Below are 26,876 nucleotides of genomic sequence, written 5' to 3'. Positions count from 1 at the left end.
TTCTGAGTTAATTAAAATAGCTGCTCTTATTGTACAAGAGAAAATTTCCAATAACAAATGGGAGTATACAGAGAAAATCAGAGCTTGCAAAAACATTAATGTCAGTGTTTCACACCTACCTTTGCTGTTTTGAAAAAATAACTACAAATAGCATCACTGCTACGCCAAATATTCCAAAGATAATAATCAAGAACCATGGAAACTGGAAATCTAAAACAGAAAAGAATATTTTACTAACAGAATTATGAATAATTGAAGCAAAGGTTACATTGCACTGTTCTTTCCCACTTGAAAATGTTTGCTAATTTGAATTCATATGGTACAGTTAGTGTTTCACTTGGTAACCATGGAAACACAAAGGGGCGACTTTGGTTGCTTTCTCTCTTAAGGATGCAACACGCTTGTCCATTGTTTAAATCCTTTACATAAAACACACACACACACACACACACACACACACACACACACACACGGATGCAAGAAATGGTTAAAGAAAAAGAAGTCAAGAATTTGAGAGAACGTGAGATAGTGGCCATCCTCATGGTGTTGGTGGTGGTTCATGGGAGGGTTTCATGGAGGAAAGGGAAGAGGAGATAATGTAATTATACTACAACTTCAAAAAATAAAATTATTGTAAAAAAGGAAAAAAAATGATAAATGAAAACCACGTTTTACACACATTGTAAAACATAAACAAACAAACAAAATCCCGAACCTGTAAGCTTCTCATATGTCCAAATATCTAAGGAATATCACCAGGGCTTCAGCATCAGAAAGAAACTGTTGCTTGTTAAAACTAAGTAAATAATGCCTATTTAATATTTTATTTTATTTATTTTATTTTTAAAAAAATTATTTGTTTTTATTAATTACAGTTTATTCACATTGTACCCCAGCTGTAGCCCCCTCCTTCATCCCCTCCCAATCTCACCGTCCCTCCCTCATCTCCTCCCATACCCCTCTTCAAGTTCACTGATAGGGGAGGTCCTACTCCTCTTCCTTCTGACCCTAGCTTTTCAGGTCTCATCAGGACTGTCTGCACTGTCTTCCTCTGTGGCCTGGTAAGGCTGCTGCCCATCAGGAGGAAGTGATCAAAAAGCCAGCCATTGACTTCATGTCAGAGACAGTCCCTGTTCCCATTACTAGGGAACCCACTTTGAGACTGACCTGCTATATTTTAAACTTTAACGGTATGTTTTAGCTTCTACACAGAGGATATATTGAAGTTATGAGGACAGAGTAGCTGTGATATACCCAGGCACATTCTACATTTTTACAGCTTTAAAACTGAGAGTTTATGTCACTGTAGTGAGGCTGCTCAGGTACTGGTATACTTTGTGAGCCTTGGGAGAATTGGTCTGTGGAACTTCCATCTCCCAATATTCTTACCATAGAGGCAGAAGCTAACTACTTTTTAATATAGACACATAGAAATCTCCTGTCATCTCTGTAGGTTTTCTGTGTAGGAGATCCAGATGCTACTTGTGTACCATAAGTATGACTAAAACATGACATACTAAGCCTTCTCTAAGGAAACACCACATCTCTCCTTCCCCAAATCTATGAGCACAACCTTTTCTCTTTCAAACCTTAGATAAACTTGTTTCTTCCTGGATACAAATCCAAAACAAACACATTGTCTAAAGAAGCTATACAACAAGGACGTAGGGAAGAGGCTGAAACCTCACTAATAAGGGAAAACAGGACAGACATTGGAAGTAGGAGAAGACAAGCAACAGAAGACCTCTAAAAGACTCTACCCAGCAGGGTATGGAGAGAGATACTGAGACTCATAACCAAACTTTGGGCAGAGTGCAGGAAACTTTATGGAAGATGAGGAAGATAGAAGGACCTGAAGGGGACAGGAGACCACCAGAGCCAAAAAAACCTGGGCCCAGGAGGGCCTGCAGAGTTCAATATTTCAACCAAGCACCATGCATGGAGAGGACCTTGAGAAGATGGAGGGGGCTACACCTGGATACAAAGTGAATAAATTGTAATAAATAAATAAAAAATTAAAAAGAATGAAAAAAGAAAAAATATTGGAAATATAGAGATATATGAAGAAAAAAAATAACCCCCTAGAATTTTGTTGTTCAGAGACAAACATTGTATCCCCTGTCTGAGTTTCCACATGCCCTGGGACCCTTCTTAAATAAAATAATTTGGAAACAACATCCTTTTGCAATTTATTTAATAATATAATTATTATATTATATATTATATTATTAAATAATTATAACTATTAAATAATTATTATAATTATTTAATACTTTATTTATTATTTTAAATTATGTATATTTGTGTATGTGTACATGAGTGCAGGTGCCCACAAAGGCTAGAGATGGCAGATTCTCTGGAGCTGGTGTTATAGATAGTTGTCATTATCTTGAGGTGGGTGCTGGGAATTGAACTTGGGTCCTGTAGAAGAACAGGAAGTGGTCTTAACCACAGAACCATCTCTCCAGCCCTTCCTTTAGTTTCTTTTTTATTGCATACATCTTCTACAGATAGTGACTTCTATGCCTTATTCCTTACATGTGAAACTAGAGTATATTGACCTAAACAACACACACACACACACACACACACACACACACACACGCACACACACACTTTACCTTCTTCACAGGTCAATGTGTCCATCGGAGGAAATGTTACATAGAGCACTTCACTGAACTCGCTGTACTTTTCAAAGCTCTGGGGTCTGGTCCTCACGCGCACTTCATAATCCTTTTCCAGGATCAGTGAGTACAATGGAACGGATGTTGTCTTTATGGGGCCAGTCTTTCAAAATAAAACATAAAAACATATTACCTCAAGCATCAACAGCTCAATGCACAAATTCTTCACGTGTCTTTCCTTTTTTCTTTGAACTGGGCTTCGAGAAAGTGAGTAAGATTTTAACATGCCCAGAGGTAGTTGGGTATTAAATAGACTGGGACAAATTATGTAAAGAATAATTTTGTTAAAATAATGAACCTTAGTCTGTCAGTTCACATCAAAAGTGGCTGCATTGTCCTCTACTATGGCCTGGTAAGGCTGCTCCCCCCCAGAGGGAGGTGATTGGCGATTTGCCATAGGGTATCAATTTGCTCCTGCAAGAGGTCAATCCTCTGATTGAACACCATCAAGCTTCCTTTTAGTTGAGCATTAATTCCTTTATGTACAACTAAGGCATGAGCTACATTGGCTAAATGATTATTCAGGGTTTGAGCAGTCTGCCCAGTATGACTCATGGCTAATGCCCTGGTGGTAGCTCCAACAGCCGTCAATGAGATGGTAGTAACAATGGTGGCTGTAGTTCCAAGATCCCTTTTCTGTCTGAAGAGAGTCATAGCGTGAGGGGCATCAATGGGCATAGGCACCCAGTGAGGCATGCGAGTAACCAGGGCATACCTAACTTTACTAGCATTCCAGCATTGGGCAAAAAAGCAAGTATCATTACCACAATTACTTGGCTCTATCTGGCTAATAATGAATAAAAATGGGGGATATAGACAAACAGGTGTGGGCTTATAGGAAATATTATGAGAAGCCTTAACCCCTCGTTGGAACATCCTGTGTCAGTTCTAGAACTAGCAGTGGTGGTGTCCGAGGTCTGAGTAGGTTCAGGAGACCATTGCCCCCAGGGGCGAGACGTGCTCCATGCCAATTGACTAACTCCATGTTTTCCTCCAATTTTGAAAGTCATTTAAGGTTCTTAAATTACTTTTTTCCCTTTTTTCTTAAATTTTTCATCAATTACTCTTTATTCATTCTGCATCCCCCCATAAGCCCCTCCCTCCTCCCATCCCAATCCCACCCTCCCTCCTCCCTCTGCTTGCATGCCACTCCCCAAGTCCACTAATAGGGGAGGTTCTCCTCTCCTTTCTGATCTTAGTCTGTCAGTTCACATCAAAAGTGGCTGCATATTAATGTCCAAAAAAAGTTTTTCTTTAAAGCAAGACTCTGAATTTTAAACTTCCTTGTTTTTCATAAAGTAGTAAGTTTGCGTTTTGTGCATGGAGCAAGGCCTGGTTTTTATTGTCATCAGTATTATTTATATATTTAACTAATAACTCTAAATAATCACATAGGGATCCCCAGAAAGCAACCTATGACCCCCCCATCTCTATCTTTCTATACTACCATTCAATATTTCTGAGGGAACTTTTAACTGAATTAAACAGGGAACAAAACTTATACCTTTAGGAACTAGAAAAAGTACAAAGCAATCCCAAAGGTAGCAGAAGGAAGGGATGCCAAGTGTTAGATCAGAAACAGGTGAAATTGCAAACCGAAAAATATTGGAAAGGATCAACAGAAAAATGTTTTCCTTTAAATGTTTTTTTTAATTGTGTGTTTTAATGAATTTGTTTATTTTTATTAATTACAATTTATTCACGTTGTATCACAGCTGTAGCCCCTTTCCTTGTCCCCTCCCAATCCTACCCTCCCTCTTCTCCTCCCTTGCCCCTCCCCCAGTCCACTGATAGGGGCAGTCCTCCTCCCCTTCCATCTGACCCTAGCCTATCAGTTCTCATCAGGACTGGCTGCATTGTCTTTCTCTGTGGCCTGCTAAGGTTGTTCCCCCCTCAGGGGGAGGTGGTCAAAGAACCAGCCACTGAGTTCAGGTCAGAGACAGTCCCTGTTTCCCTTAGTAGGGAGCCTACTTGGAGACTGAGCTTCCATGGGCTACATCTATTCAAGGGTTCTGGGTTCTGTCCGTGCATGGTCCTGGGTTAGAGTATCAGTCTCATGTTTTGGTTTTTAATGGCTAGGTATTAACTAATAAAAAAATGAGAAAATAATTCTATTATTTAATGTTCATAAATGCCTTTAGCATTTTGATCAAACTCATCTTCCACCTCTTGTTCTTTCCTTATCATCCACTCTTTTGTCTTCCAACTTAAGAGTCCACTCTCTCTCCCTCTAAAATGTTCAGTCTATTTACTGCTTTTATGTGCATAGTGTGGGACCACCTGCTGCAGCACAGGGTACCTCTCAGACTTCACATCCCTGAAGAGAACTGTCAAGCTCCCAGCAGCCATTAACTGTCAAGAGCTTTGCAGGCAGGGGCCGAAGTTCTTAAGGTTCTCCCTCATCCATGCTGGGATTATTTTTTCTCTTTTTAATTTTTTATACTAATTAATTATTATATTTAAAATTTTTATATTATATTCTTTATATTAATAATTTTTATATTATTAAAGTTTATTCACTTTGTATCCCAGCTGTAAACCCTAGTCCCATTCTTCCTCCCTCATCTTCTCCCATACCCTTCCCCCAGTCCACTGATAGGGGAGATCCTCTTCCCCTCCCCTTTGACCCTAGCCTATCAGGTCTCATCAGGACTGGCTACATTGTCTTCCCCTGTGGCCTGGTAAGGCTACCCCCCTCTCAGGGGGAGGTGATCAAAGAGCCAGCCACTGAGTTCATGTCAGAGACAGTCCCTGTTCCCCATACTAGGACACCCACTTGGAGACTGAGCTTCCATGGGCTACATCTGTGCAGGGGTTATGTCCATGCATGGTCCTTGGTTGGAGTATGAGTCTCAGAAAAGACCCCTGGGCCCAGATATTTTTGGTTCTGTTGCTCTCCTTGTGGGGCTCCTGTCCCCTTCAGGCCTTTCTATCTCCCCTTCTTTCATAAGATTCTCTGCACTCTTTCCAAAGTTTGGCTATGAGTCTCAGCATCTGCTTTGATACCCTGCTGGGTAGAATCTTTCAGAGGCCCTCTGTGGTAGGCTCCTGTCCTCCTGTCCTATGCCTTGTTTTCTCTCTCTTCAGATGTTCATCCAGTTTTTTTTTTTTTTCCTGAGTGAGGATTGATCATCTTACCCAGGGTCCTCCTTCTTGCTTAGCTTCTTTAGGAGCACATATTTTAGTATGTTTATCCTATATTATATATCTAGTATCCACTTGTAAGTGAGTATATGCCATGTGTGTCTTTCTGCTTCTGGGATACATTCTGAGACTGTGGCTGGCATGATCTTGTCACGGGCAGTCAGCTGCTGTAAGTTCATGTTGTAACTGCATCGTCAGGACCAGCAAATAGTTTCCCTATAGCCATTGACAGCCTTACATGCTTCTAATATTTCTTCCCCTTCTTCCTCAATAATCTTTGAATCTTGGAGGCTATAGGATATGGATGTTCCATTCAGAGCTGAGTTCTCTGCAGTTTCTTATCCTTTGCATGTTGACTGATTGTATTAACTAATAGCTATTGAAAAAAGAAGCTTCTCTGATGAGGTTTATTAGTCTATGGGTAGAATGATAATAAGTTGGGGGGCAGTTAATTACTATGTCCATTTAGCAGAATAATAGCACTAGGTTCTCTTCTAGGGCTTATAACCTAGCCAGGCACATTGTCTGGTCCAGTTAAAGATGCCAGTCATGGCTTTAAATCTAATAACATTCACATCACTATTAGTGGGTCTGTCTTGAAGCAAGCAGGATGAGACAGCTGATGCCTTTTCTAACTTGTTTATAGAAATAAAAATTAGTACATTAACTATTGAAAAGAGTATAGAGGTTACATAAACAATTAAAATTAAAGTTACCATATCAGCTAGTGATTTTTTACTAATAATTTATTTTTAAAGGAAATAAGATTAGTATGTTAAAAGACATATTTGCCTATTCATTACTATAGCCAAAATTCAAATTATCCTGGGCCCATTGGTGGATAAATGGGTGAAAAAATGGGATATTTTGAAATGTACAAGAGAGTAGATTTTTAAACTGTTAGTTCAAAAACATCTGTGAAAAACAAATACATTAAGAGTTCCACTGAACCATCATACTGCATATAAATATTTCAAAGCATCATTGACATATTGACATAATTATCATATAACATAATTAGTATAATTATTTTTAGACTATTTGAAAAATATCTAATATATTGGTTTATTGAAAGTAGACTTCAGAAATTTTCACAAATTTTATTATATAAATAAAACTACCAGTTTTGCTAACATCACCATGGATGCCTTTGGGGTAAGTCTTCATATGTTAGAAGGCTATCAAAATATTGTTTGTAGATACACATTTTCAAAAATTCTACATTTCTTCTGAAAGTTAAAATTTATTCTTGGTACAAACATTGCCAGGTGTTCACTAGAAGTGTCAGCTATTTTCTTGAGAAATGTTTGACAATTAAAATATGAATAATTATCTACTAGTATGTCTGTTGTTCCTTATATAAAACTTGTGCACCATGCAAGAGTGGCTAGCTCAGTTTTTCCTTTTTTCATTTATTTTTTAAAATTATTATTATTATTAATTACAATTTATTCACATTGTATCCCAGCTTCAGGTCCCTCCCTCATCTCCTCCCAGTATAACCCTCCCTCCCTCCTCTTCCCTTATGCCCCTCCCCTATTCCATGAGAGGGGAGGTCCTCTTCTTTTATCTGACCCTAGCCTATCAGGTCCCATCAAGACTGGCTGCATTGTCTTCCTCTGTGGCCTGGCAAGACTGCACCCTCAGAGATGCCACTGAGTTCCTATCAGAGGCAGCCCCTGTTCCCCATACTATGGAACCCATTTGGAGAGTTAGTCAATGGTTGACATCTGAGCAGGGGTTCTAGGTCCTCTCCCTGCATGATCCCTGGTTGGAGTATATCAGTCTCTGTAGTGCCCCCCTAAGCCCCCAGTTTTTTTGGGGGGGCTCTGTTGCTCTCCTTGTGGAGCTCCTGTCCCCTCCAGCTCTTTCTGTCTCCCCCTTCTTTCATAAGATTCCCTGCACTCTGCCCAAAGTTTGGCTATGAGTCTCAGCATTTGCTTTGATACCCTGATGGGTAGAGTCTTTCAGAGGCCTTCTGTGGTAGTTCAGTTTTGAATCACTCATTTAAGTGTTTTGATCCATCATGACCTTGGAATGTAGAAGAGTCCTACGTGTATTCTCCATGTGCTATGTGGACTCAAAGGTTGAAATTTAAGTAGAGTCTTCTATGAAACTGTCCCCCAGCCTTTACTGTGAACTGTACGATGAGACTATGAGTAAACAGCTTCTGCCTTGATTCATGCCAAGAGCCAGCAGTTTTCTTAGCACCGTTTTTGTATTATGGCACAAAAATATTATTAGAGTATACTGAGAAATTAGCATTGACCTCATACGCTCCCTTGAAATGATCCTGAGAGTCCTCAGAGGTACATAAGTCTCATTTTGAAAACTGCTACCTCAGGTGCCCTTAGTACCTTCTGCAAAGTAGTTGTTCCTATACCTGGTTGGTGAATAAATGTTTGATTATGACTTGGGTTGAGAAAGTCTTGTTTGAATTAGCATCTAACCAGCCTCTTAGGTACCAAGTTACAAACCAGATATCTATATTAAAATGATTCAGAAAACAGAACCTTGAAGACAAGTCACTGTTTGAAGTAGCTCAAGTTGTACTCTCTGCTAATGACAAAATTGGCTTCCTTTTTGGTACTGCATGGAAAGGACAGGGCCTTGTGTCTCAAAATTTGGAGAGCGAATCCTGCCAGGGTGCTGGGTACAACCTCATGCCTATCCAGAAACTGCTTGGCTTGGCCAGGGATGTGGTTGTGGTTAGACTGATTTAGAATTAGTTATATTTGGAGTGACATGGTAATCCTGTTTCCCTTCTTGTTGTTTGCCATGTGGAATTTATCTCAGTGCTGAGTTCCCATGCACTTGGCAGGGAAGTGAGAGGTTCAGGGACCAACTTGCCTTTTTCTTGCCTGAGTATAGACATCTCAGCTTGATTTTCCCTGAGGTATGTAAAAGAACATCTTTCTGAAACCTCTGTGGGATAAATTACTTCTCTATGCCTCTCTCCTGGAAAGACTTGAAAATAGATATTAATATAGGTCTCATGAATAGCAACAGTTTAAACCATGGGAGGACATTTGGCCATAGCCTACTATTGACCTTGAGCATGATTCTACTTATGCTCAGCCACATCTCCAAAGTTGGCAAACTGGTTAGTCTGTGACCTTGCTCTATGGTTAAACTGAACACAAAGATGACTAGAGAAATAATTTTCTTCTCCAAATAGTCTTTCATCTGTGTACATGGAAGATTCACATGAGCATTTGCTGTTTTATAGATTTTTTTTTTCTCAATGCAGTTTATTCAGGAACCTTGAACAATCATCTGACCCTGGGGAAAGCCAGCCCACAGCTTAAATAGCGTTTTATAGATTTTTAAGATATTAATTTACTGATTATATCAGTTTTCCTCTAATAACAAGTTGTAGTGCACATAACGTGGGCATGTGGTATTAGGTGAAAAGAAAGTGTTGTTAAAAGTTAAGAAAGATTATTGAATTAGGAAGAAGAAAAAGCGTCTGGCGCAGCGACTCTTACCGCTTTCCACTTAGTTTCATTGACTTCTTTGTACTGAACGTCATAGTCCAGAGTTATCCACCCCTTCAGAACATCTGCGCTGGGCGGTGGCCGCCATCTCACTTGGATGTCTACATGAATCCTGGTCAAACTGATGTTTAGCAAAGTCCAGTTGAGGCCAACGGGTGGATCAGGTTGCACTGTGAAGTCAATGGAGATTCAGTCCCCAGAGAAACACTCTTAGTATTGATAACCTGCTTTCTTCAGAGAGCAAATTACTTCATTTTGATCACATTCTTAATTTCTCTAGCAATCCACATTATTAGAACTCTTTGCTTTATAACAGGGCAACATCCTTTTAACTATAAGAATGATATTTCACTTTAAAAACATTTATAAACACTCCCCAACTCCCTTTTGAGTCTCAAGTCTGATATATAACTTTCATTGGAAGAGTTGTCAAGCTACATATTTGTTTTTAGCTCTGGTAGCATTTATATTTTAGGATTTTAAGTTGTGTGTGCACATGCACACACACACACACACACACACACACACACACACACACACCACAGACCCCTGAAGATGTAGAGAATCACAGCAATTTCACTTTTAAAATATGGCATGTTTTGGAACAGGAAGGAGAGGCTTTTTTTTCTTCCAAACTGTGTGTGAGCTGAGGAAGGACCTTACCTTATACATCTCTATGCTGCTACAGTCCAGTCCCTTGAGTGCTCTGCAAACGCTCCCTTATTTTACTGTCTTCCTAGCCATCCTATTTTGTTTCTTAGTCATAAAAGAGAAGGCATTATGCTGCTATCTTGAATTAGTGATAGTTCAGTGTTTTCTGTCTTTGCTTAACTATTTCGTGTGCAATTTGAAATTGTATGTTGCTCAGTTTCTTCTGGCAATCCTCTATTATCTTCTTAGGTTAAATCTCTGCATTCTTATTATAAGGTCCATAAAGACTAGAGTCTCATAAAATATAAATTCCAAAACTAGAATTTATATGTAAATTTAAGCCATGTCTCAAGTGAAGTATTGCTTGATAGGGCTTATTACCAAACCTTTTGAAACTACTTGATGATACGTAATTAAAATTTTATTTATTTCTTAACATATGCACTTAGCTAGTTAGAATCTTTAGATCCCTAGAATTAGTCAGAGAGAAGCCTAAAATAAATGTTATAAGGAGATTTTATTGAGACAAAGAGAGGAACTTTTGCATTGACCTAGAGTGGACACATACCTGTGATGGAAGGGTATGTTATAACCACTGTCACATATGCACTATTATTTTTTTTTTTAGAAATAAGAAATATTTTCCTCATTTTAAAATATTCATTATATATACACTTAAATACATCTTAGAAATTAAATTTGAAGCATAATCAAAGTACATATTACTATACGACAACAGTATTACTCTGTCCTGGATTTGCTAGGAATTCAGGAATAACCACAAGCTTAACTTTTTAAGTGACTAGTTTTGAATGTGTATTTGCATTTTAATTAACTTTTAAAAGTTAGCATACAAAGCAATACCTCATTGTATGATTTGTATATGCATGTGTTAATATGCATTGCTTTTATTCACCTCCTCCAGGGTCTTCTACTTGCTATACCCTCCCTCCATTACTACTGATAGGGGAGGTCTTCCTCCCCTTTCATCTGACCCTAGCCTATCAGGTCTCATCAGGACTGGCTGCATTGTCTTCCTCTGTGGCCTGGTGAAGTTGCCTCCCACCCCTAGGAGAAGGTGATCAAAGAGCCAGCCACTGAGTTCATGTCAGAGACAGCCCCTGTTCCCCTCACTAAGAAACCCACTTGGAGACTGAGCTTCCATGGGCTACATCTGTGCAGGGGTTCTAGGTTCTCTCCATGAATGGTCCTTGGTTGGACTATCAGTCTCAGAAAAGACCCCTATGCCCAGATTTTTTTGGTTCTGTTGCTCTCCTTGTAGAGCTCCTGGCCCCTACAGGTCTTCCTATCTCTCCCTTCTTTCATGAGATTCCCTTTTCTCTTATTCTGGTCTTTGTCCTCTTTCTTTCAGTTTATTCTCCACACAACCCACAGACTAACTCTTAAGTTAGGACACTACAGTGATCACCAACAACCTTCCAAGGTATTTATTTATTTATTTATTTATTTATTTATTTATTTATTTATTTATTTTTATTTTAATCTCACCCCAAGTGAAAGCCACAGTAATCACAAGTGCCTGAAAATGACTAACTTTGATCTTGTCTCTCCCCTCTCTCCACCCTTCCCAGTCTTTGCCAGTTCTGCTGCCCACTGCCTCCTCCACGCGGAAGCATCTTAGGTCTCAGGATGGTCACCTTCCTGCTGAAACGCTTTTCTTTCAGAAACTAACAGGCATGTTCCTTACTCAGCTCTACCCATCTTCAGGGAAACCAATTCAGATGACCCTACCTAACCTTGCAGCCCCTCCCATACCCTTGTGCTTCTTTTTTTCTATTTCTCTGTGCCATCTTTCCACTCTCACTGTTATTCAGTTTTAACAGGAAGATATCTTCCTTTTCATCACATGGAACACTGCCTGGCCAAAGGTAACGACATGATCTTTACCTTGCTGAATGAACTGAATAAATGCCAAACATCTAACTAATCTCCTATTTCACTTAAATCCAAAGAACAGCTCACTGAGGGACAATATATGCAGAACACACGAGTCAACTGTGGGTTCAGGCCACACACATCTTTTCTCAGAACATACCAGGGTCAGACCTTTTCACACGGTTCTGCTTCCCTCTTTCTAGGCTTCTGTTGTGATTCTTTTAGTCATTGTTCAGTTGACTCTGAAAGTCTTCTAACAGCTCTGCCTCTAGTTTGTCCTACTCCAATCTCCAACCATAAGCAGCAAAAGTCAATTTCTTTAAGACACTAACAACACAGTTGCAGTAGGTTAAAATTAGAACCTATCTGTTATCTTACTTTCCCTTGATGTCATCATTTAAGAGCCCTGGGCCTCAGCTGCATTATCTGTGAAATGGGGTTTATGATAGAACCTGTCTCTTATGACCATTATACGAGACATAAGTTCTCTGGGTTAGATATTTCCTTATTTAAATAAATACAAATGCAACCTTTGGCAGTAAAATAAAACCCAAAATTTTTGTGAGGCCCACAGACTAAAGTTGACTTTTCAAAGAGATATTAGGTCTATGTAATTGACATTGAGTCTTTAAACATTTTTGGAAGGTCTGTGATACTTGGTAACTCTATTCATACTTAACTGTCACAGTTCAGTTCAGCTGGCTCCTCTTTATCCTTCAGGCATGGCAGGTCATTCATGCATTTGATCACAAGCTTGTTTTTTTTCCCATTAATATATTTATTTATTCACTTTACATCCTGATCAAATATTGCCCTCCTCTTCTCCTAGACCCTCCTTCATACTCCTCCGCCATCCTCCCCTCCTCTTTGGAGAAGGGGGAGGTCCCCCATTGGTACAACCTGCTTTGGATCATTAAGTTGATGCAGAACAAAGTGCATCCTCTCTCACTGAGGCCAGACAAGGTAGCTCAGCTAGGGGAACAGGATCCAAAGGGAGGCATCAGAGTCTGAGAGGTACCCCGCTCCAGTTTTGAAGGACCAACATGAAGACCAAGCTGTACATCTGCTACATATGTGCTGGGGGCCTAGGACAAGTCCATGCATGCTCTTGGGTTGGTGATTCAGTCTATGTGAGCCCCATGGGCCCAGGTTAATTGTCTCTGTAGGTCTTCTTGTGGAGTTTTCCACCTCTCCCTTTTTATGCATCCAAAGACCTCAAGTGCAGGACTTGCCATTCTGTGTTGTGGCACATCCTCCTGCTATTATATTTTTGAACTACCCAATTCCACTACTTGACTGTATCATATAGTATAGTCAACATAGTTACAGGAGCTCAGTGAGAGTCAGTTAAATGAGTAAGGCTTGCTACTGGTAGGGATAGGCACAGGGCATGGGTTGTAAGCCAGCATCCTTACAGATGACCTACCCACTCAATCACTTAGCATCAGCTCTGCAGCAGGGGGAGCCATTAAATAATAAGCAGCTTCTATAACCCACCAGACAAGCTTTCTGCTCCTTACAGTTTTGTCAACCCTCTCTCTGGAAGGCAAACTTCCATGTTTTGCTTGCTTCTGTCTGCAAGCAACTTTTCCCACTATCTTCCAGTCTGTTGATGCCTAAGAAAGCACATTTGTCTGTGAAAAGGGATAGGAATTTGTGTGAGAAACAAGGGGGCTCTTGTGGATAGATTTGAAAGAACTAAGGTCAGCTACTGAAAGTCCTTCACTGCTTCTTTGCTTCTTGCTGTTTATACAGTCATACTGTAAACATGGATATCCCAGTTATGGCTGCTTGTTTCAGTTCCTCTTTAAATCCACAGGATGGGCAATGAACCATCTGGATTGCTCTTGGACTTGTTTCCTTGAGCGAATTTTCATTAATGTTTGTTTGAGAACAATATAAACATGACTTTGACCTAATTGTGGCTGTTTGGTAAATGTTAGATTCTATGATTATTTTGTTTTCTGATCAAGAAAATCTAGGCTTTGATTATACCAATGTTAGAGGTCAAAGGCCAACATTTTTCAGTAGATGTGAATATAAAACATTGTGCCAAAAATTGAGGAAAAATTAAAAGTACATTGAGTTAACCCATTGTTTTGGCAACAAGAATCCAATTCAAAATTGAAGATTATAAAGAAAAGGTGGATTAATTTCTTCCATTGTAATTAAAATTTTCAGATTTATTTTTATTTTATATTGCTTTGTCTGCTTGTATGTATGTACACCACGTGCATGCCTGGTACCAAAAAGGTTAGAAGAAGGTTCCTGGAACTAGAGTTACAGGTAGTTGTGAACCAGCAAGTAGGTGATGGGTCCTCTGAAAGAGTAACAAGTACTCTTAATTGCAGAGTCATCTCTCAGCCCGTGATTAATTTCTTCATAGCATTTACTACCAGATGTCTATTATTTAAAGTTTAAAAAATTGATTTATTTTGTTTGTGTGAGTGTTTTGTCTGCATGCATGTCTCTGCACTGTGTGCTTTGTGTTCAGAGGCCAGAAGAAGGTATAGACTCAAGATGGTTGTTAGTTGCTATATAGGTAACGGGAAAGAAACCTGGATCCTTCGGAGAATAGCCAATGTTCTGAGGCACCAAGCATTTCCTCTCTAGTTCCATTACAGGCATCTTTAAGCTAGAGTCAAGTTAACTGTCTTTTTAGATTCTATCATTTTAGATTCCTGTGTGACAGACTCCATGTACTAAAACCACAAAGTCTTTCTACTAGATTATACTCAGAAACTGGTGCTCCTTTAATATTTAGTCTAAAGCTGTGTCAAATGAAACAAATCCATGATTTACCTATTTCATCAACAGTGAAACACTTTTGGTCCAACAAAATTCCATTTGTAGTTAGCTTGATACAGTAGGGTGTCCAAACGGAGGTATGTGATGCATTGAAGTAACAGCTGTTTTCTCCAGCAGAGACATAATCAGGGCACTCTTTCCATTCCTGGGGCCATTCATGAGCAATTCTGAAATGGAGAGTGAAAAAGATTAATCATTCCCCAAACTATGTCACAGCTTTAGTCAGCCAGATTCAGTAAGCTAAGACAAATATCTTACAATACAAAATTCAAAATTTTAGCAGTACCATTTCTGAGAAAAATCATATCCACTAGTGTTACCAGTGTGTGAAGATTGTCAGGAGCCTATAAGATACTTCTGCTTAAAATAAAAGCATCTGTTTATTGAGTGTACATGCTATTTGTATGCATATTTGTATGTATATATGTATATGTATATGAGTTCCCAGCTGGTAGATCTATTCTTTCCTCACTGACACCATCAATGTACTAATCATTGACGGGTTCATAACTTGGTATCATTATTGGGTGTGGTAGAAGACAGAAGGTGGGGCTGGTTGGGGGAAGCAGGGCTTTGAGGGTGTGACTTTGAAGAGTGTTATATCCTTTCTAGCCCCTCTCCCTGTCTTGCTCTCTTTTCCTTTGACAGCATGAACCGAGTAGCCTGTTTTGTACATGCTATTGTCACCATTATTTTTTACCTTCCACAGTCCCATAGCTGAATATCCAGGGGACCATGGACTGAACACTCTACGATGTGGGACAAAGTAAACCCCTCTTCTACCTCCTCCCTTGAATTGCTTCCCTCATCTATTTAACACTGTGATGTGATGATTGAAAAGCACAAATGAGATAATTCATTATCTCTTTGTTTTATTTACTAGCCTGTCTCAGTTCAGAAGAGGATTTATTGGTGAAGAGGATGCAAAGCCATGGAACCATTGTTTAAGAGAGAAGGTTAAATTAGGGGCCGGCTAGATGCTTCAGTTGGTAAAGTGCTTGCTGTGCAAATAGGGAGACCTGAATTCTACCCCAAGAGCCAGGTGAGGAGGGGAGCATGTGCGTTACCAGTGCTGGGAAGGTAGAGGCAGGAATATCTCTCTAGCTTAGTGGGCCAGCTAGTCTAGCCAAATAGGCAAGGCTCCAGGTTCAGTGAGAGACTGTCTTAAAAATTAAGAGGTGGCAAGCAATGAAAGGAGATAACTGACATCAACTTCTGCCTTCTACATCACAGACATACACACATATACATGTATTCACAGGTGCGTATGTATATAATCATGTACATAGACACACACAGAGTGACAGGAAGGACTCTGTGTAGGTACAGGTGCTGCGGCTCACAAGCTAGATGTGAACATTTAGCTTCCCACTGACGGGTGGTGCTGGCAGCAGCGGGCAATGAGAACAGGGGATGGGAGCAAAGCAGGGCCAGAAAGGAAAGAATGAAGAACCCTGAAGACACAATTATATTTCCTTCCTAACAGCTGTTTCTCAGGCTGGTTGTTTGGCACGTAGAATCGGGGACCACTGAGACAGCTGTTCATCAGCTGTTGGAACACACTTGGGATTATAACAGGAGAGACTTCAGAGTCTGAGGCAGGGAACTGTTGCTTAAATTCTCGTTGAGTTTTTTTTTTTTTTTAAATAGGGTTCCTCTGTGTAGCCTTGGCTGACATTCAAACTAAGTGAATTAAAAAGTTTTGCCAAAATCGTCCAGCAAATTAGGCATTCAGCAACATCAGAGAATATATCAAGTGTATTTTTTGTAATCAATTGGGTCGATTTTAAAAAGTTTTAGGACGGTGCAAAGCTTCAGGGCAGCTACTGGTCAGCATGTCTGCGTTTATTGTAAGGCACCACCTAGCTCTGATGTGCTTCACGCTTTCTCTGAAGTTTTCTTACATTTGCCAGCCCAAATGGTTTCAACTGGAGTGAAAATAAAGAGCAGAGAAGTCACAAAAATAAAACCAGATTCCAGACCCACAAACTTTAGATAATTCCAAACAAGGAATTAACCACTATGACCAGTTCCTTCCACCAAAGGCCGCTGGATCATCTGGAGTCCCTGAGCCCACAGGCCATACATAGATCCCACCTCTGTCTGCTATAAACTTTGGGGAGGATCCATCCAACCTCCTTTGATAAAGGAGCCAGATTAGTCGTCACCCTACATCCCAGTGAGCTGGGTATCAAGTCCTGTAGGAGGAAGTGTGATGATGAAAAAAAAAAATTAAATAAATGGTAGAAAGATTAAAACAATGAGATTGATGTTGACAGGCTCCCGCTGGCTCCCATGAAGCTTTCCCAAAGATCCGCCATACCTAGCAGTGCCTCTTTCTGCCAGGCCTCTGATTTGCATTCAAGTGTAGTCACCTTCAAATGCAGAGGCTGGACTTGGTGGGCTCTCACTTGCAGGGCCTCACAGAGAGCTCTGGATCAGCCCTGTCTTTAGAGCTGGGACATGTCCTCTGCCAGCTTACCTGGCTAGGATCTGGACTAAGCAGAAGACACTCTTGCCTGTGCCCTTCTGTTGTGCTTACAGCCCAATGTGCTTAGATTCCTGTTTGCTTTGGATTCCAAGAAGAGCCCAGCCATACCACCACATTCCCGGATTCTTTCTGCTGAATCTCCCTGATTGCACAGACAATAGCGTTGAATTGAAGTATGCTGCAGTGTGTCAGGGATGAGAGGCATGGCTCTATGGTTTCAGGCGTTGCCTAGGAATGCACTCTCAGTAACAACAACAAGGGTTGGAAGTCTACTCTGTGCCTGTCTCTGTGTGAATGGGTGCTAACAGTTTACAGATCAGTGCAGCCCCATCCTGATATGCTAACTTGGATTCTACACTTGATTTTCAGATCAACAGGGTGGAGGGACTTTATGGTTTTGGCTAGGATATTTACACTATTTATGTTTTTGTAGAGACAACACAAAGTTCTGATTTGGGGAGTTTGGGTTGGCTCTGGGTCCTGAGTTTATTTGTTTTCATGGTATTTAGGGAGGTGAGAATATTTTTCTCCTGGCATACTCAGTTCCACAAGGGCTAAAACAAGGATGTTCTTCTGAATATGCCTGGAATTTTCCTTTCCTGTTCACACTTGCAGCAGATTTCTTGTTAGTTCCCAGGGTGAGTGCTGACTGGTGATGCTGGGAGGATTGGGATATCCAGAGGAGGTTTGCAGACATAGTTACTGTAGCTCTGATGTAAGAGAGTAAGGGACAAGGATGTTTTTGAGGGCTTCTTAACTCTGGATCTATCTTTTGGCTCACAGTTTGGTTAGGTGACTACGAGGAGGGTGGAAAATCGTTTTTTTGGTGTGGAGTTAGTTCAAGGTGTTGTCCCATTGTTTCTTGGATCCCTTTGGTCAATGGTGTCTGTATAAAAACCTTCTCACTTGTTTTGATAGCTCTAGTTATCTGAGCTGCTGAAGCAAGGTGCAAAAATGGTATCTAGTGAGTTTCTCTCTCATTTTAGAAACAACAGAAGCAATTTATACATATTGGAAAGTGTTCCCAAACACTTTAGCTTCATGTCTCATTATGTATGTATGTATGTATGTATGTATGTATGTATGTATGTATGCATGCATGCATGCATGCATGTATGTATGTATGTATCTATCTATCTATCTATCTATCTATCTATCTATCTATCTATCTATCTGCCTCTACTTTGCTGTCCCATTCCTCTTTACAGTATTAACATCAAGGTAAATAAGCTGTGTATTTTGTGCCAAACTATCTCATATCTGTGTGCCTTCTTCAGAGGAGTATGTCTGTGATGCCTCTCATAACTAGAAGTTGTATAGGGCCAATCTTGGTTGTTCACTTAGAGTTTTTGTTATCTGTAAATTAATTACTCAAGTAGGCATTAGAAAGTTCTTGTAGTCTATCAATAATCATAAACAGTAAGGAGTTAAAAATCAATTTTATAGTTCAGGAATCTAGATTCTATATCATTGTTATTTAAAATTATTATTGTTTACTGAGAAAATCTTGCTTATTGATAGATTGACTGTGTACTTACTATGTGGAATGTACAATGTCAGGAATTTTTCTATCAAAAATCCTTCTAAGAGGCTAGGAGCTAAGTCTATTACTGTACTCCCAGAAGCGATGCAGCTCAGCTTAACTAATTAGCTGGCTGTTACTTGGTGAGCAAGGGCTGAAGCCAGGGTGGACTTCAGGAGGCTGGCTTGGACTAACTGCTCCCCACATAGTCCTCCCCTTCCGTGTCATTTATGGAGTGGAATGCATCATTCTCAGATCCTTGGACAAGAGCCTAAGATAAATGGTGCTCACTAACCCTACAGCTTGTGTAGGCCTTCCTCGAGGGTTTGTGAGGGAAAAAAAAAAAGAGACAAGAAGTTGTTTAACATTTAAAAAGGTGAAGTTTTGTTCTATAGCACAATAGTGCTACAGTGCTATAGGAGTATAGTATAGTAATGTAGTGTAGTGCTATACTATAGAGGGCTCTAATAGAGTACTAGTATACTATAGTAGCATAGTGCAGTACAGTACAGTAGTACTATGAAACTAAGTAAACAACAGTAGGAAATTATAGTTGACAATGATTCATTATGTATTTCAAAATATCCAGTAGAGAGGACTTTGGATGGTCCCAGCACAAATAAACGACAAATGCCCAAATTGATTAATCAATTGTCCTGGCTTGATAAATACATATCATATAGATGCATTAAAATATCAGAGTGCATCCCATACATTATACTGCTACTGTGTGCATTAAAAGTGGTAAAAGCTAAAATGTTACGCTCAGGATGCGAGGCTAAGCACTGCACTCAGGGTCAGCCGCTTTGGACCCAGAGAGGAGCATGTCTGGTTGCATGCGGGTTGATGCCCCAGGTCCCGCCTCTGAGAAAAAGGTATCGGAAGGGTCTGATGCTCTTTGGGTGGATGAAACCTAAATGAACATCAGTACAAAGTCCCAATTTATTTCTAATATCAGAGATCAGACCTCTACTCTTGCCTGATGCGTCTAAAACAAAAAGGGGGAACTGTAGAGAGCTGCGGAATGCTGCGCCTTAAAGATGGAGCTGGTTTCTGCCTTCCACCTTCCCGATGGTGAGTGCTCTCTGTCACGAACAATTCCACATTTGGCTAAGGCTGAGGATCTGGCTTGCTTCCATGTATGTGGACCTATCTGCATTGCCCACGTGGCATGCCTGGGTTGGCTACCCAGAGGCTATTTAAGCTGTGGGCTGGCTTTCCCCAGGGTCCGAGGATTGTTCAAGGTTCATTGCATTGAAAAAAAAAAAGTGGTAAAAGAGAAAAGGGAAGAAATTACAGGGGAATGAAACTTAACTACTGGGTGATAAGCACATTCCTAGCTGTTTGTTTTCCCTATCATCTGTCATTCTGGGGGAACTTGTACTGTGGATATAAACATATCTGTGTTTTGATTCCAGGTGTAGGATATGGGACTGATTCAGACTGTCCACAGCAGCAAACTATTTGCCTCGTGAGGGCTGTGAGAGTGGCTCTTTGCCAGCTGCAGAGAGTTTTATTCTGAATTCTCTGAGAAGGAATAAATGCCAGAGCCCAGAGAGAATGTTGGGCACTCCAAGAAGGAAGAAGGCTGCTGGCATTCCCCACTGTTGCTCCTGGTCACTGTTGATAAAGTTGGGTGACAATAAGTTGGAGATATCCCGAAATGAAGATTAGACTTGCTCCAAGAAACCCAATGACCCTAACAGGAAGTAGCCAAAGAGAACTCCTCCCCCTATCCCCACTAATGTTCCTCCTCTCCTACCTGGTATTGGGGTGTTGGAAGGGATTGGGTGTGGGAAGAGCATAAGAAACCAAAATAAAATTATATAAAAAGTAACACCAACAACCATGGGTAAAAACGAAAGAGCAAGTTCCCTCATTCAGTATAATTAATTAATTTAAGACAATGACCTGTTCTTATCTTATACAGAAACCAAAAAATGGAGGTGTTTAAAACACATTAAAAAAAAAAACAAAAAACAACAAACAAACAAAAAACAAAGTAAGATTCAGTGTTCCTCCCTGGCCTAGAAGCATTCACAGTCCCTGAGTAGACTGCTGACTCCTTTTCATGTCACCCTCCCAAGTTTCAGTCTCACGCCATCTGTACAGGCTCTTCTGATTCTCAAACATGTTAACATGGCCTCAGGGCATTGTACCTGCAAAAAAAAAATTTTTTTTTTCCTCACAGACTTTCCCTCATATACTTACACTACTTTTCTCATTTCCTTTCTTTCCTCAATTTAACACACTACATTAGAGAGGTCTCTGAGGCTACCACCTCAATTCAAATATCATGCAAGCCTCTGCATGTATTTATGTACACACAGGCATGTACACTCTCACTAGCCCACATACTCTCACCCATCCACATACTGTGACTCATAAATCCACAGTGACAAATCAATGGAGGAAAAAGTCAGAAGGAGATGAAGCCTTCACCTTCTATTATAGTATAGCTCAATATTTCCTGGGACCTTTAAATCATCATAATCTCCTTCTGTCCAGTAGCATGAAAATGTCTCCAGTTCAGGAGAACGACAGTTGGTGAATCGAGGCTTCCCAGAAGAACCTGCAGAATAAAGATAAAGGGCATACATGGAATTAGGAGGATCATGTGACATTCCTGTGAAGCATTACGTAAAATGTGTAAAGAAGGAAAGATAAAGCCAGTTTATTCCTTGTCTGGGGATGTGATGCTAACATTTGAAGAAGCTGTTTTCTTGGCTCATCATCTCAGCATCTACTGCCTGCTATTGTCGGTCATTAATTCTGAAGCCAAATAGTTGTGCCTTCATTTTCAGCATTATTCCTTGGGGCCTGTTTAAGATCCAGAGCTAGAGAAAATGATCTGGGGACAGGTAGTTCATTTGGTAGGCAAGTCTAGGACTAGAAGGAAAATAATGGGCAGAGAAGGAAAATAATGGACAGAGAAGGAAAATAATGGGCAGAGAGGGGAAAGGCCCTAAAGAACAATGTCTAAGGGGGCTACTATTTACACCCATTTACAGCATCCCTGAAAAGAATGTTGCAGTTGACAAGAGGGTTCTACCTTTTTTTTTTTACACCTTTGTCCCCCAGATTAATTCCTTCTTGTATAATTGAGTGTAGCAGTGGACGATGTCCTGTATTCTGAAAAAATTTTAGCATTAACACTGCTTTTAGACAAAGATCTTAGAATGGCATCCATACTCATTTGCTTTTCTTCTTTGGAGGCTGTGGTGTGTGTGTGTGTGTGTGTGTGTGTGTGTGTGTGTGTAGTCCAGAGGTTGCTGTTTGTCTTCTTCTCTGGCTCTCATCTAATATTTTAGACATTGTCTCTCACTGAATTTGCAGCTTGCCATTTAGGTAGGTTGGTTGCCCAGCAAGTCCCAGGATCTGCTTGTCTGCCTTCCAGTACCAGGGTTAGAGAGGTGTACCACAGGCTTGACTTTTACGTGAGTGCTGAGGATCTAAACTCAGGACCTCTACCTCATCCTTTAATCACTTGGTCATCTCCTCAGACCCAAAAGTCTTCATTTAAAAAATGAGAATTCAAGGATATAAACTTAGTTGAAGCAGAGGCAGGAGAAGCTGGAGGCAAGGGGGGGTTCAGGGATGGATATTCTCAAGACACATTGTTGTATGTGCATGAAGCTTTAGAAAGAGTAAAAGCACAAAAGATAAGGATTCCCACTTAGAGTTACATCTTTATTTTAGTTATTAGTAGGCACACCATGTTTCCTATTACATCACTTTACATGCATACTTCATTTATCAGTGACTACAGATTGTCTTTCAAGGGGGGTGAAAATGGCAAGGTTTGACATCCTCTGAATTTAGCTTTTAAAAATCAGTCACCTGGAAACCTCCAATCTTCCATGCTGGAACCAACTGAGATGTTTTAAAATAATGTCTCCCCTTACTTTCTAGAGATTTTGGTTTCTTTGGGTGTACAGTGTAGAGAATCTGATTTTTAGAAGTTCTTCAGGTACTTGCAATGGGCATTCCAGGTTAAGAATCACAACTGCAGACAAACTTATGTATGAGATAGCAAAATGTGGCTTTTGTACAGTTTTATTCCCTCTGCTGTTCTAGGAAAGTTATGTATCAGCACCTGGTACACACACTGAGAAGCCTCATTCAGGATGGCATTGTCATCTTATAAATGTCCCTTAGAATAATGCTTCATGAAAACTTGGAGTATAGGAAGGCTATTTAAAATCTTTGCACAAAATTGTACATCTAAATGATACTCCTGCCGAAATATCCATCAGAGCATATTCTAACAACAAAAATCAAGAAGTTACAGGGTTGCTTCTATTAAGTTTATCTATAAACTTCACAGAGAGTTGCACTAAAGTTTTTAAAAGCTGGTAAAGTTTGGTATTGTATCCAAGTCCTGCAGTGTTGGGGAAACAGCACTGCTTACCCTGGGTCACCGCAGCACCACATTATTGGTGTGCAGGTCAAATGGACTGCACAGCTTAAGTAAGCTTCCTCCACAGCTGCCTGCTGGCTCTCCCCTTGGAGGAAGATGATCTCCCAGACAGTCCCCAGACAGAGCACATCAAGCAGCTGTTATATTGAAGGATTAACGTTCTGAGGTGCTTTTCTTGCCTTGACTCGCAACAGATCCCAAATGAAATAGCACACAGTTTCCCTAAGTCTGCTTGAGCCATGTGCTTAGGTAGGAGAGAAAAGAGGAACTGAAGTGGGAAGGGATGGCAGGGGGAAAAGTCGTAGATGAGGAAGGATGGGTTTCTTCTGAGAGCTCCAGACTCTCAGAAAAGTGCCCTGCAGTAGCCTGTCCTTAAATAGAGACTCTCCACTATATTAGGTCTTGAAAGCTATGTGCTTCTGACAATCCAACACTTGTCACCTCTTAACACACAATAGAAGACTGAGCTATCTTTTGTAGGGATGGTAACTTGAAAGAAAAATCTTTCTCCTTGCCTACAGTAATGTCAACCAGTTGACAACGTTCTCTTGATTTAGGGTAGCAGTGAACCAAACAATAAGAAAAGTAAGAAAGCAAGCAAGCAAACAAACAAACAAAACCAAAACAAGACAAAAATAACACCTTCATTGGTTGCTCTCCACAAACTGCTTGTTAGGCCCTATTGCTCTGAAGGCAGCACTTACATCTCTCATTGAACATGGAAACACTGAGCTGGTGCCTAACTAGAGCCTTCACCCTCCTGACCAGTGTTTATGGTACTAGAAGTTATTGTGCACTCTACCAAAGGATAAGAGCATACACTGACCCAGCTACAAATACTTCAGTCTACAAGGGTGACTGCCTGCATGTTATGTTGGTATAACAGTTGTGCAAAGACTGTGGAAGAAACCAACCACTATGTGCTTAGACTTAAGGTCTACTCCGTGATATAGAACCCATGCCTTACACTGCATACGGATGGCCAAGAACTTGAGACTAGATAGGCTATGTGTTGGAGGTTTTTCTGGTGAAAATTAAATACTATTTTTCTGCTAAGGGAGAGCACCAATAAACTGATTCCTAATGATATTCTGCTATACCCACAGATCAATCTCTCACTTAGCCATCATTGGCAAAGCTTCCCCTTTGCAGTAGATAGGAACCAGTACAGAATCTCACAACTGGTAAATGTGCAGAGAGTGAGAGACTTTGGAATACTTAATTCTAAATGAGATGTCTTCATCAAATCCTCTCCCCCTCCCCAGGGCTCAGAGCTATGCAGAAGGGGAGGCAGAAGTACTGTAAAATCCAGAAAGGATAGATGATACCAAGGAAACAGTATCTTCCTGACACAACAGGACTGATGCCCATATGACTCACAGAGACCATGGTAGCATGTACAGGAACTGCACAAATCCAAGCCAGAGGAGGTACCAGCACTGAGAGGAGGAAGCAGGCACAAGCTTCCCTAACAGAGAAACTATCTCTAATTTATAACCATTTGCAAAGGGAAAAACAAACAAACAATTTTCTTCAGTGGAACCTCACTGAGTATACAAACCATACTTAAGGGAAGCTCCCATATCCAGTAGTAGATGGCTAACCCAAAATTAACCCAGTGGCTTTTTTGGAGAATTTTTCATCTCATATTGCTTTTTTTAGGCTTTTTGTTTTTGTTTGTTTGTTTGTTACCATACCAGTCTTTTGCCGGTATATTATGCTTCCAATGTTGAGAGTTTTTTGGTTTTTTTTTTTTGGGGGGGGTTAGGGTATTACAATCTGTTTGTGTCTCTGTTTCTCATGCTTTCTTTACTTTTTACAATTCTGTTTTTTGTTACATTTTAAATTTTTTTCTGTTTGTTTTCTAAAGAGAGACAGAAAGGAGGCATGGAGTTGAATGAGTAGGGAGTTGGGTAGGATTTGGGAGGAGATGAGGGAGGGGAAACTGCTCACAATATAGTTCGTGAAAAAAAATTTAATTTTCAATAAAAAGATAACATTCCTTAACATGATCAAGGAAAAAAATCAACACAGCAAACTTGTACAAAGACATACAGGGAAAAATACTTTTAGGGCTGTTGCTCAGTGGTAGAGCCCTACTAAATCTGTATGAAGCTCTGGAATGGATGCTCAGCACCACAAAAAGAAAATACAGATAAATGGTCTTCAGATTTGGCTTCCATCCTCAGTGATGAGTGAAATTACCAGATCAGTGTGTGTGGTAATAAAGCATGAAAAGTGAGAAGAGGGAAAAATACAGGAGAGAAAGTGGCTTTTGGTTCATGATGGCAAATCTGGGTTCTGACAAGGCACCTGTGTATGCAGACAACCAATCTCCCTGCTCTTTGGAAGGAATGGCTACTGCTGAACTCTAGCCAAAGTGAGGAAGTACTATTGTCAACTGAAATGGTTTCATATGTTGTGAGGATTGCATAAACGTACAGGTCGAGGCCAAGTGTGATGAAACTGTAATGTTCCTTCCACAGTAATAAACAAAAGATGGTGGTTTCAGCAGAGAGTTCTTGCCCTTCCTTGTCTGTGCTTCACGGGCTTTGGATGATTGATTAGCATCCATGCATCAATGATTTAGAACAGCTCTGTATTCAGCTTTTATATTTGACTCAGGCACTATCAGAGAATAGAAAACACTTGTGATTCTTAAAGATTCAATGTGTGAATACATGAAGTTATAATACTATGAAGACAGAAAGAAGTTACTTCATTCACTGTCACTGCTTTACAAGGTCCTCATCTACGTTTGTAGTGGAACAATATAACAGTCATTAAGTGTTCTTGAAGATCATGTGATAGCTACTGTCCTTACCATTTTGTGGATAAGGAAACTGAAGCACAGAAAAGAAAAATAACAAGTACAAAGGTCACTTTGCTAAGTGTCACGGCCCTTATTGCCACCAAGCAGTTATGTTTCAATGTCTTTATTTTCAATTATTACACCCGTGGCTTCCAAAGTTTTAAAAAGTGATCCCCCTGGGAAGAAAACTTCTTACATAATTTCCCCATGTATACATATTTCTATATGTACATGCATATAAAATAAAAACATTTTACAGCTATGATTCTCACTGCATTTAATAAATTCTGATTGTATGTTATCTAACACCTATTTGTTTATAATACAATCACACACACATTATATACATACATACAATGCAGCTTGCAATCTTGTAAATTGATTTACTGATGGCTCACCACTTTCACTTCAAGAAATAATGCTTATGGAACTCATTTCCTTCTACAAAAGTTGAAAATTAATATTGGTTTGTAATTCCTTCAAAACAAAACAAGAACGTTTCCTTTGCTAGAACATGACTAAGACCTAGCCTTGAAAGTATTTTTTTCTAAATTGTATTAAGATTTGCATAATCTTTAATAAAACCTACCTGACATCATGGGGCTTTTTGAATGACTTTGCATAGGGATCAGGAGTTATCATGGTGAATTATTCTGTGACTATGTAAGGACTGGTAAGGAAGCTAGCCTTACCAGTAGCTCCAACTTAGCTGGTGGTGACACTCATGCTTTCACTGAAGCTCTGGATAGGTCTATGCAGTTTTCTCATTAGAATGGCATGATATATTAAAAATGCTATCAATTCTTTGTCTTGAGGACTGTCATTACAATTTACAGAAATTACCAGAAAGTAACTTGCTGATGCTAGGTAGAGTCTGGCAACATTATTTTGGTTCCAGACACCTGGGTTCTGTACCCACAACCATCACTTACAATCTGTGAGATCTTAGTC

The 26,876-nt window shown here is 40.0% G+C and overlaps 1 protein-coding gene across 2 annotated transcripts in view; it reads right to left on the bottom strand.

Annotated features, from left to right (window-relative positions):
- Ghr (growth hormone receptor) overlaps window positions 1–26,876 on the bottom strand; it is a 253,524-nt gene that overhangs the window by 17,063 nt on the left and 209,585 nt on the right. For both annotated transcript variants that reach the window (XM_060380532.1, XM_060380533.1), the window contains exons 4-8: window positions 21,136–21,265; window positions 14,675–14,847; window positions 9,317–9,495; window positions 2,622–2,787; window positions 120–210 (exon numbers count right to left, since the gene is read on the bottom strand). In XM_060380532.1, the coding sequence (XP_060236515.1) occupies window positions 120–210; window positions 2,622–2,787; window positions 9,317–9,495; window positions 14,675–14,847; window positions 21,136–21,265 (739 nt within the window). The remainder of the gene's footprint in view (window positions 1–119; window positions 211–2,621; window positions 2,788–9,316; window positions 9,496–14,674; window positions 14,848–21,135; window positions 21,266–26,876) is intronic.

Source organism: Meriones unguiculatus, chromosome 3, assembly GCF_030254825.1.
Source record: "Meriones unguiculatus strain TT.TT164.6M chromosome 3, Bangor_MerUng_6.1, whole genome shotgun sequence".
Lineage (NCBI taxonomy): Eukaryota > Metazoa > Chordata > Mammalia > Rodentia > Muridae > Meriones > Meriones unguiculatus.
Note: the sequence above shows the minus strand (reverse complement) of the source record. Positions and strands in the feature narration are given on the sequence as shown.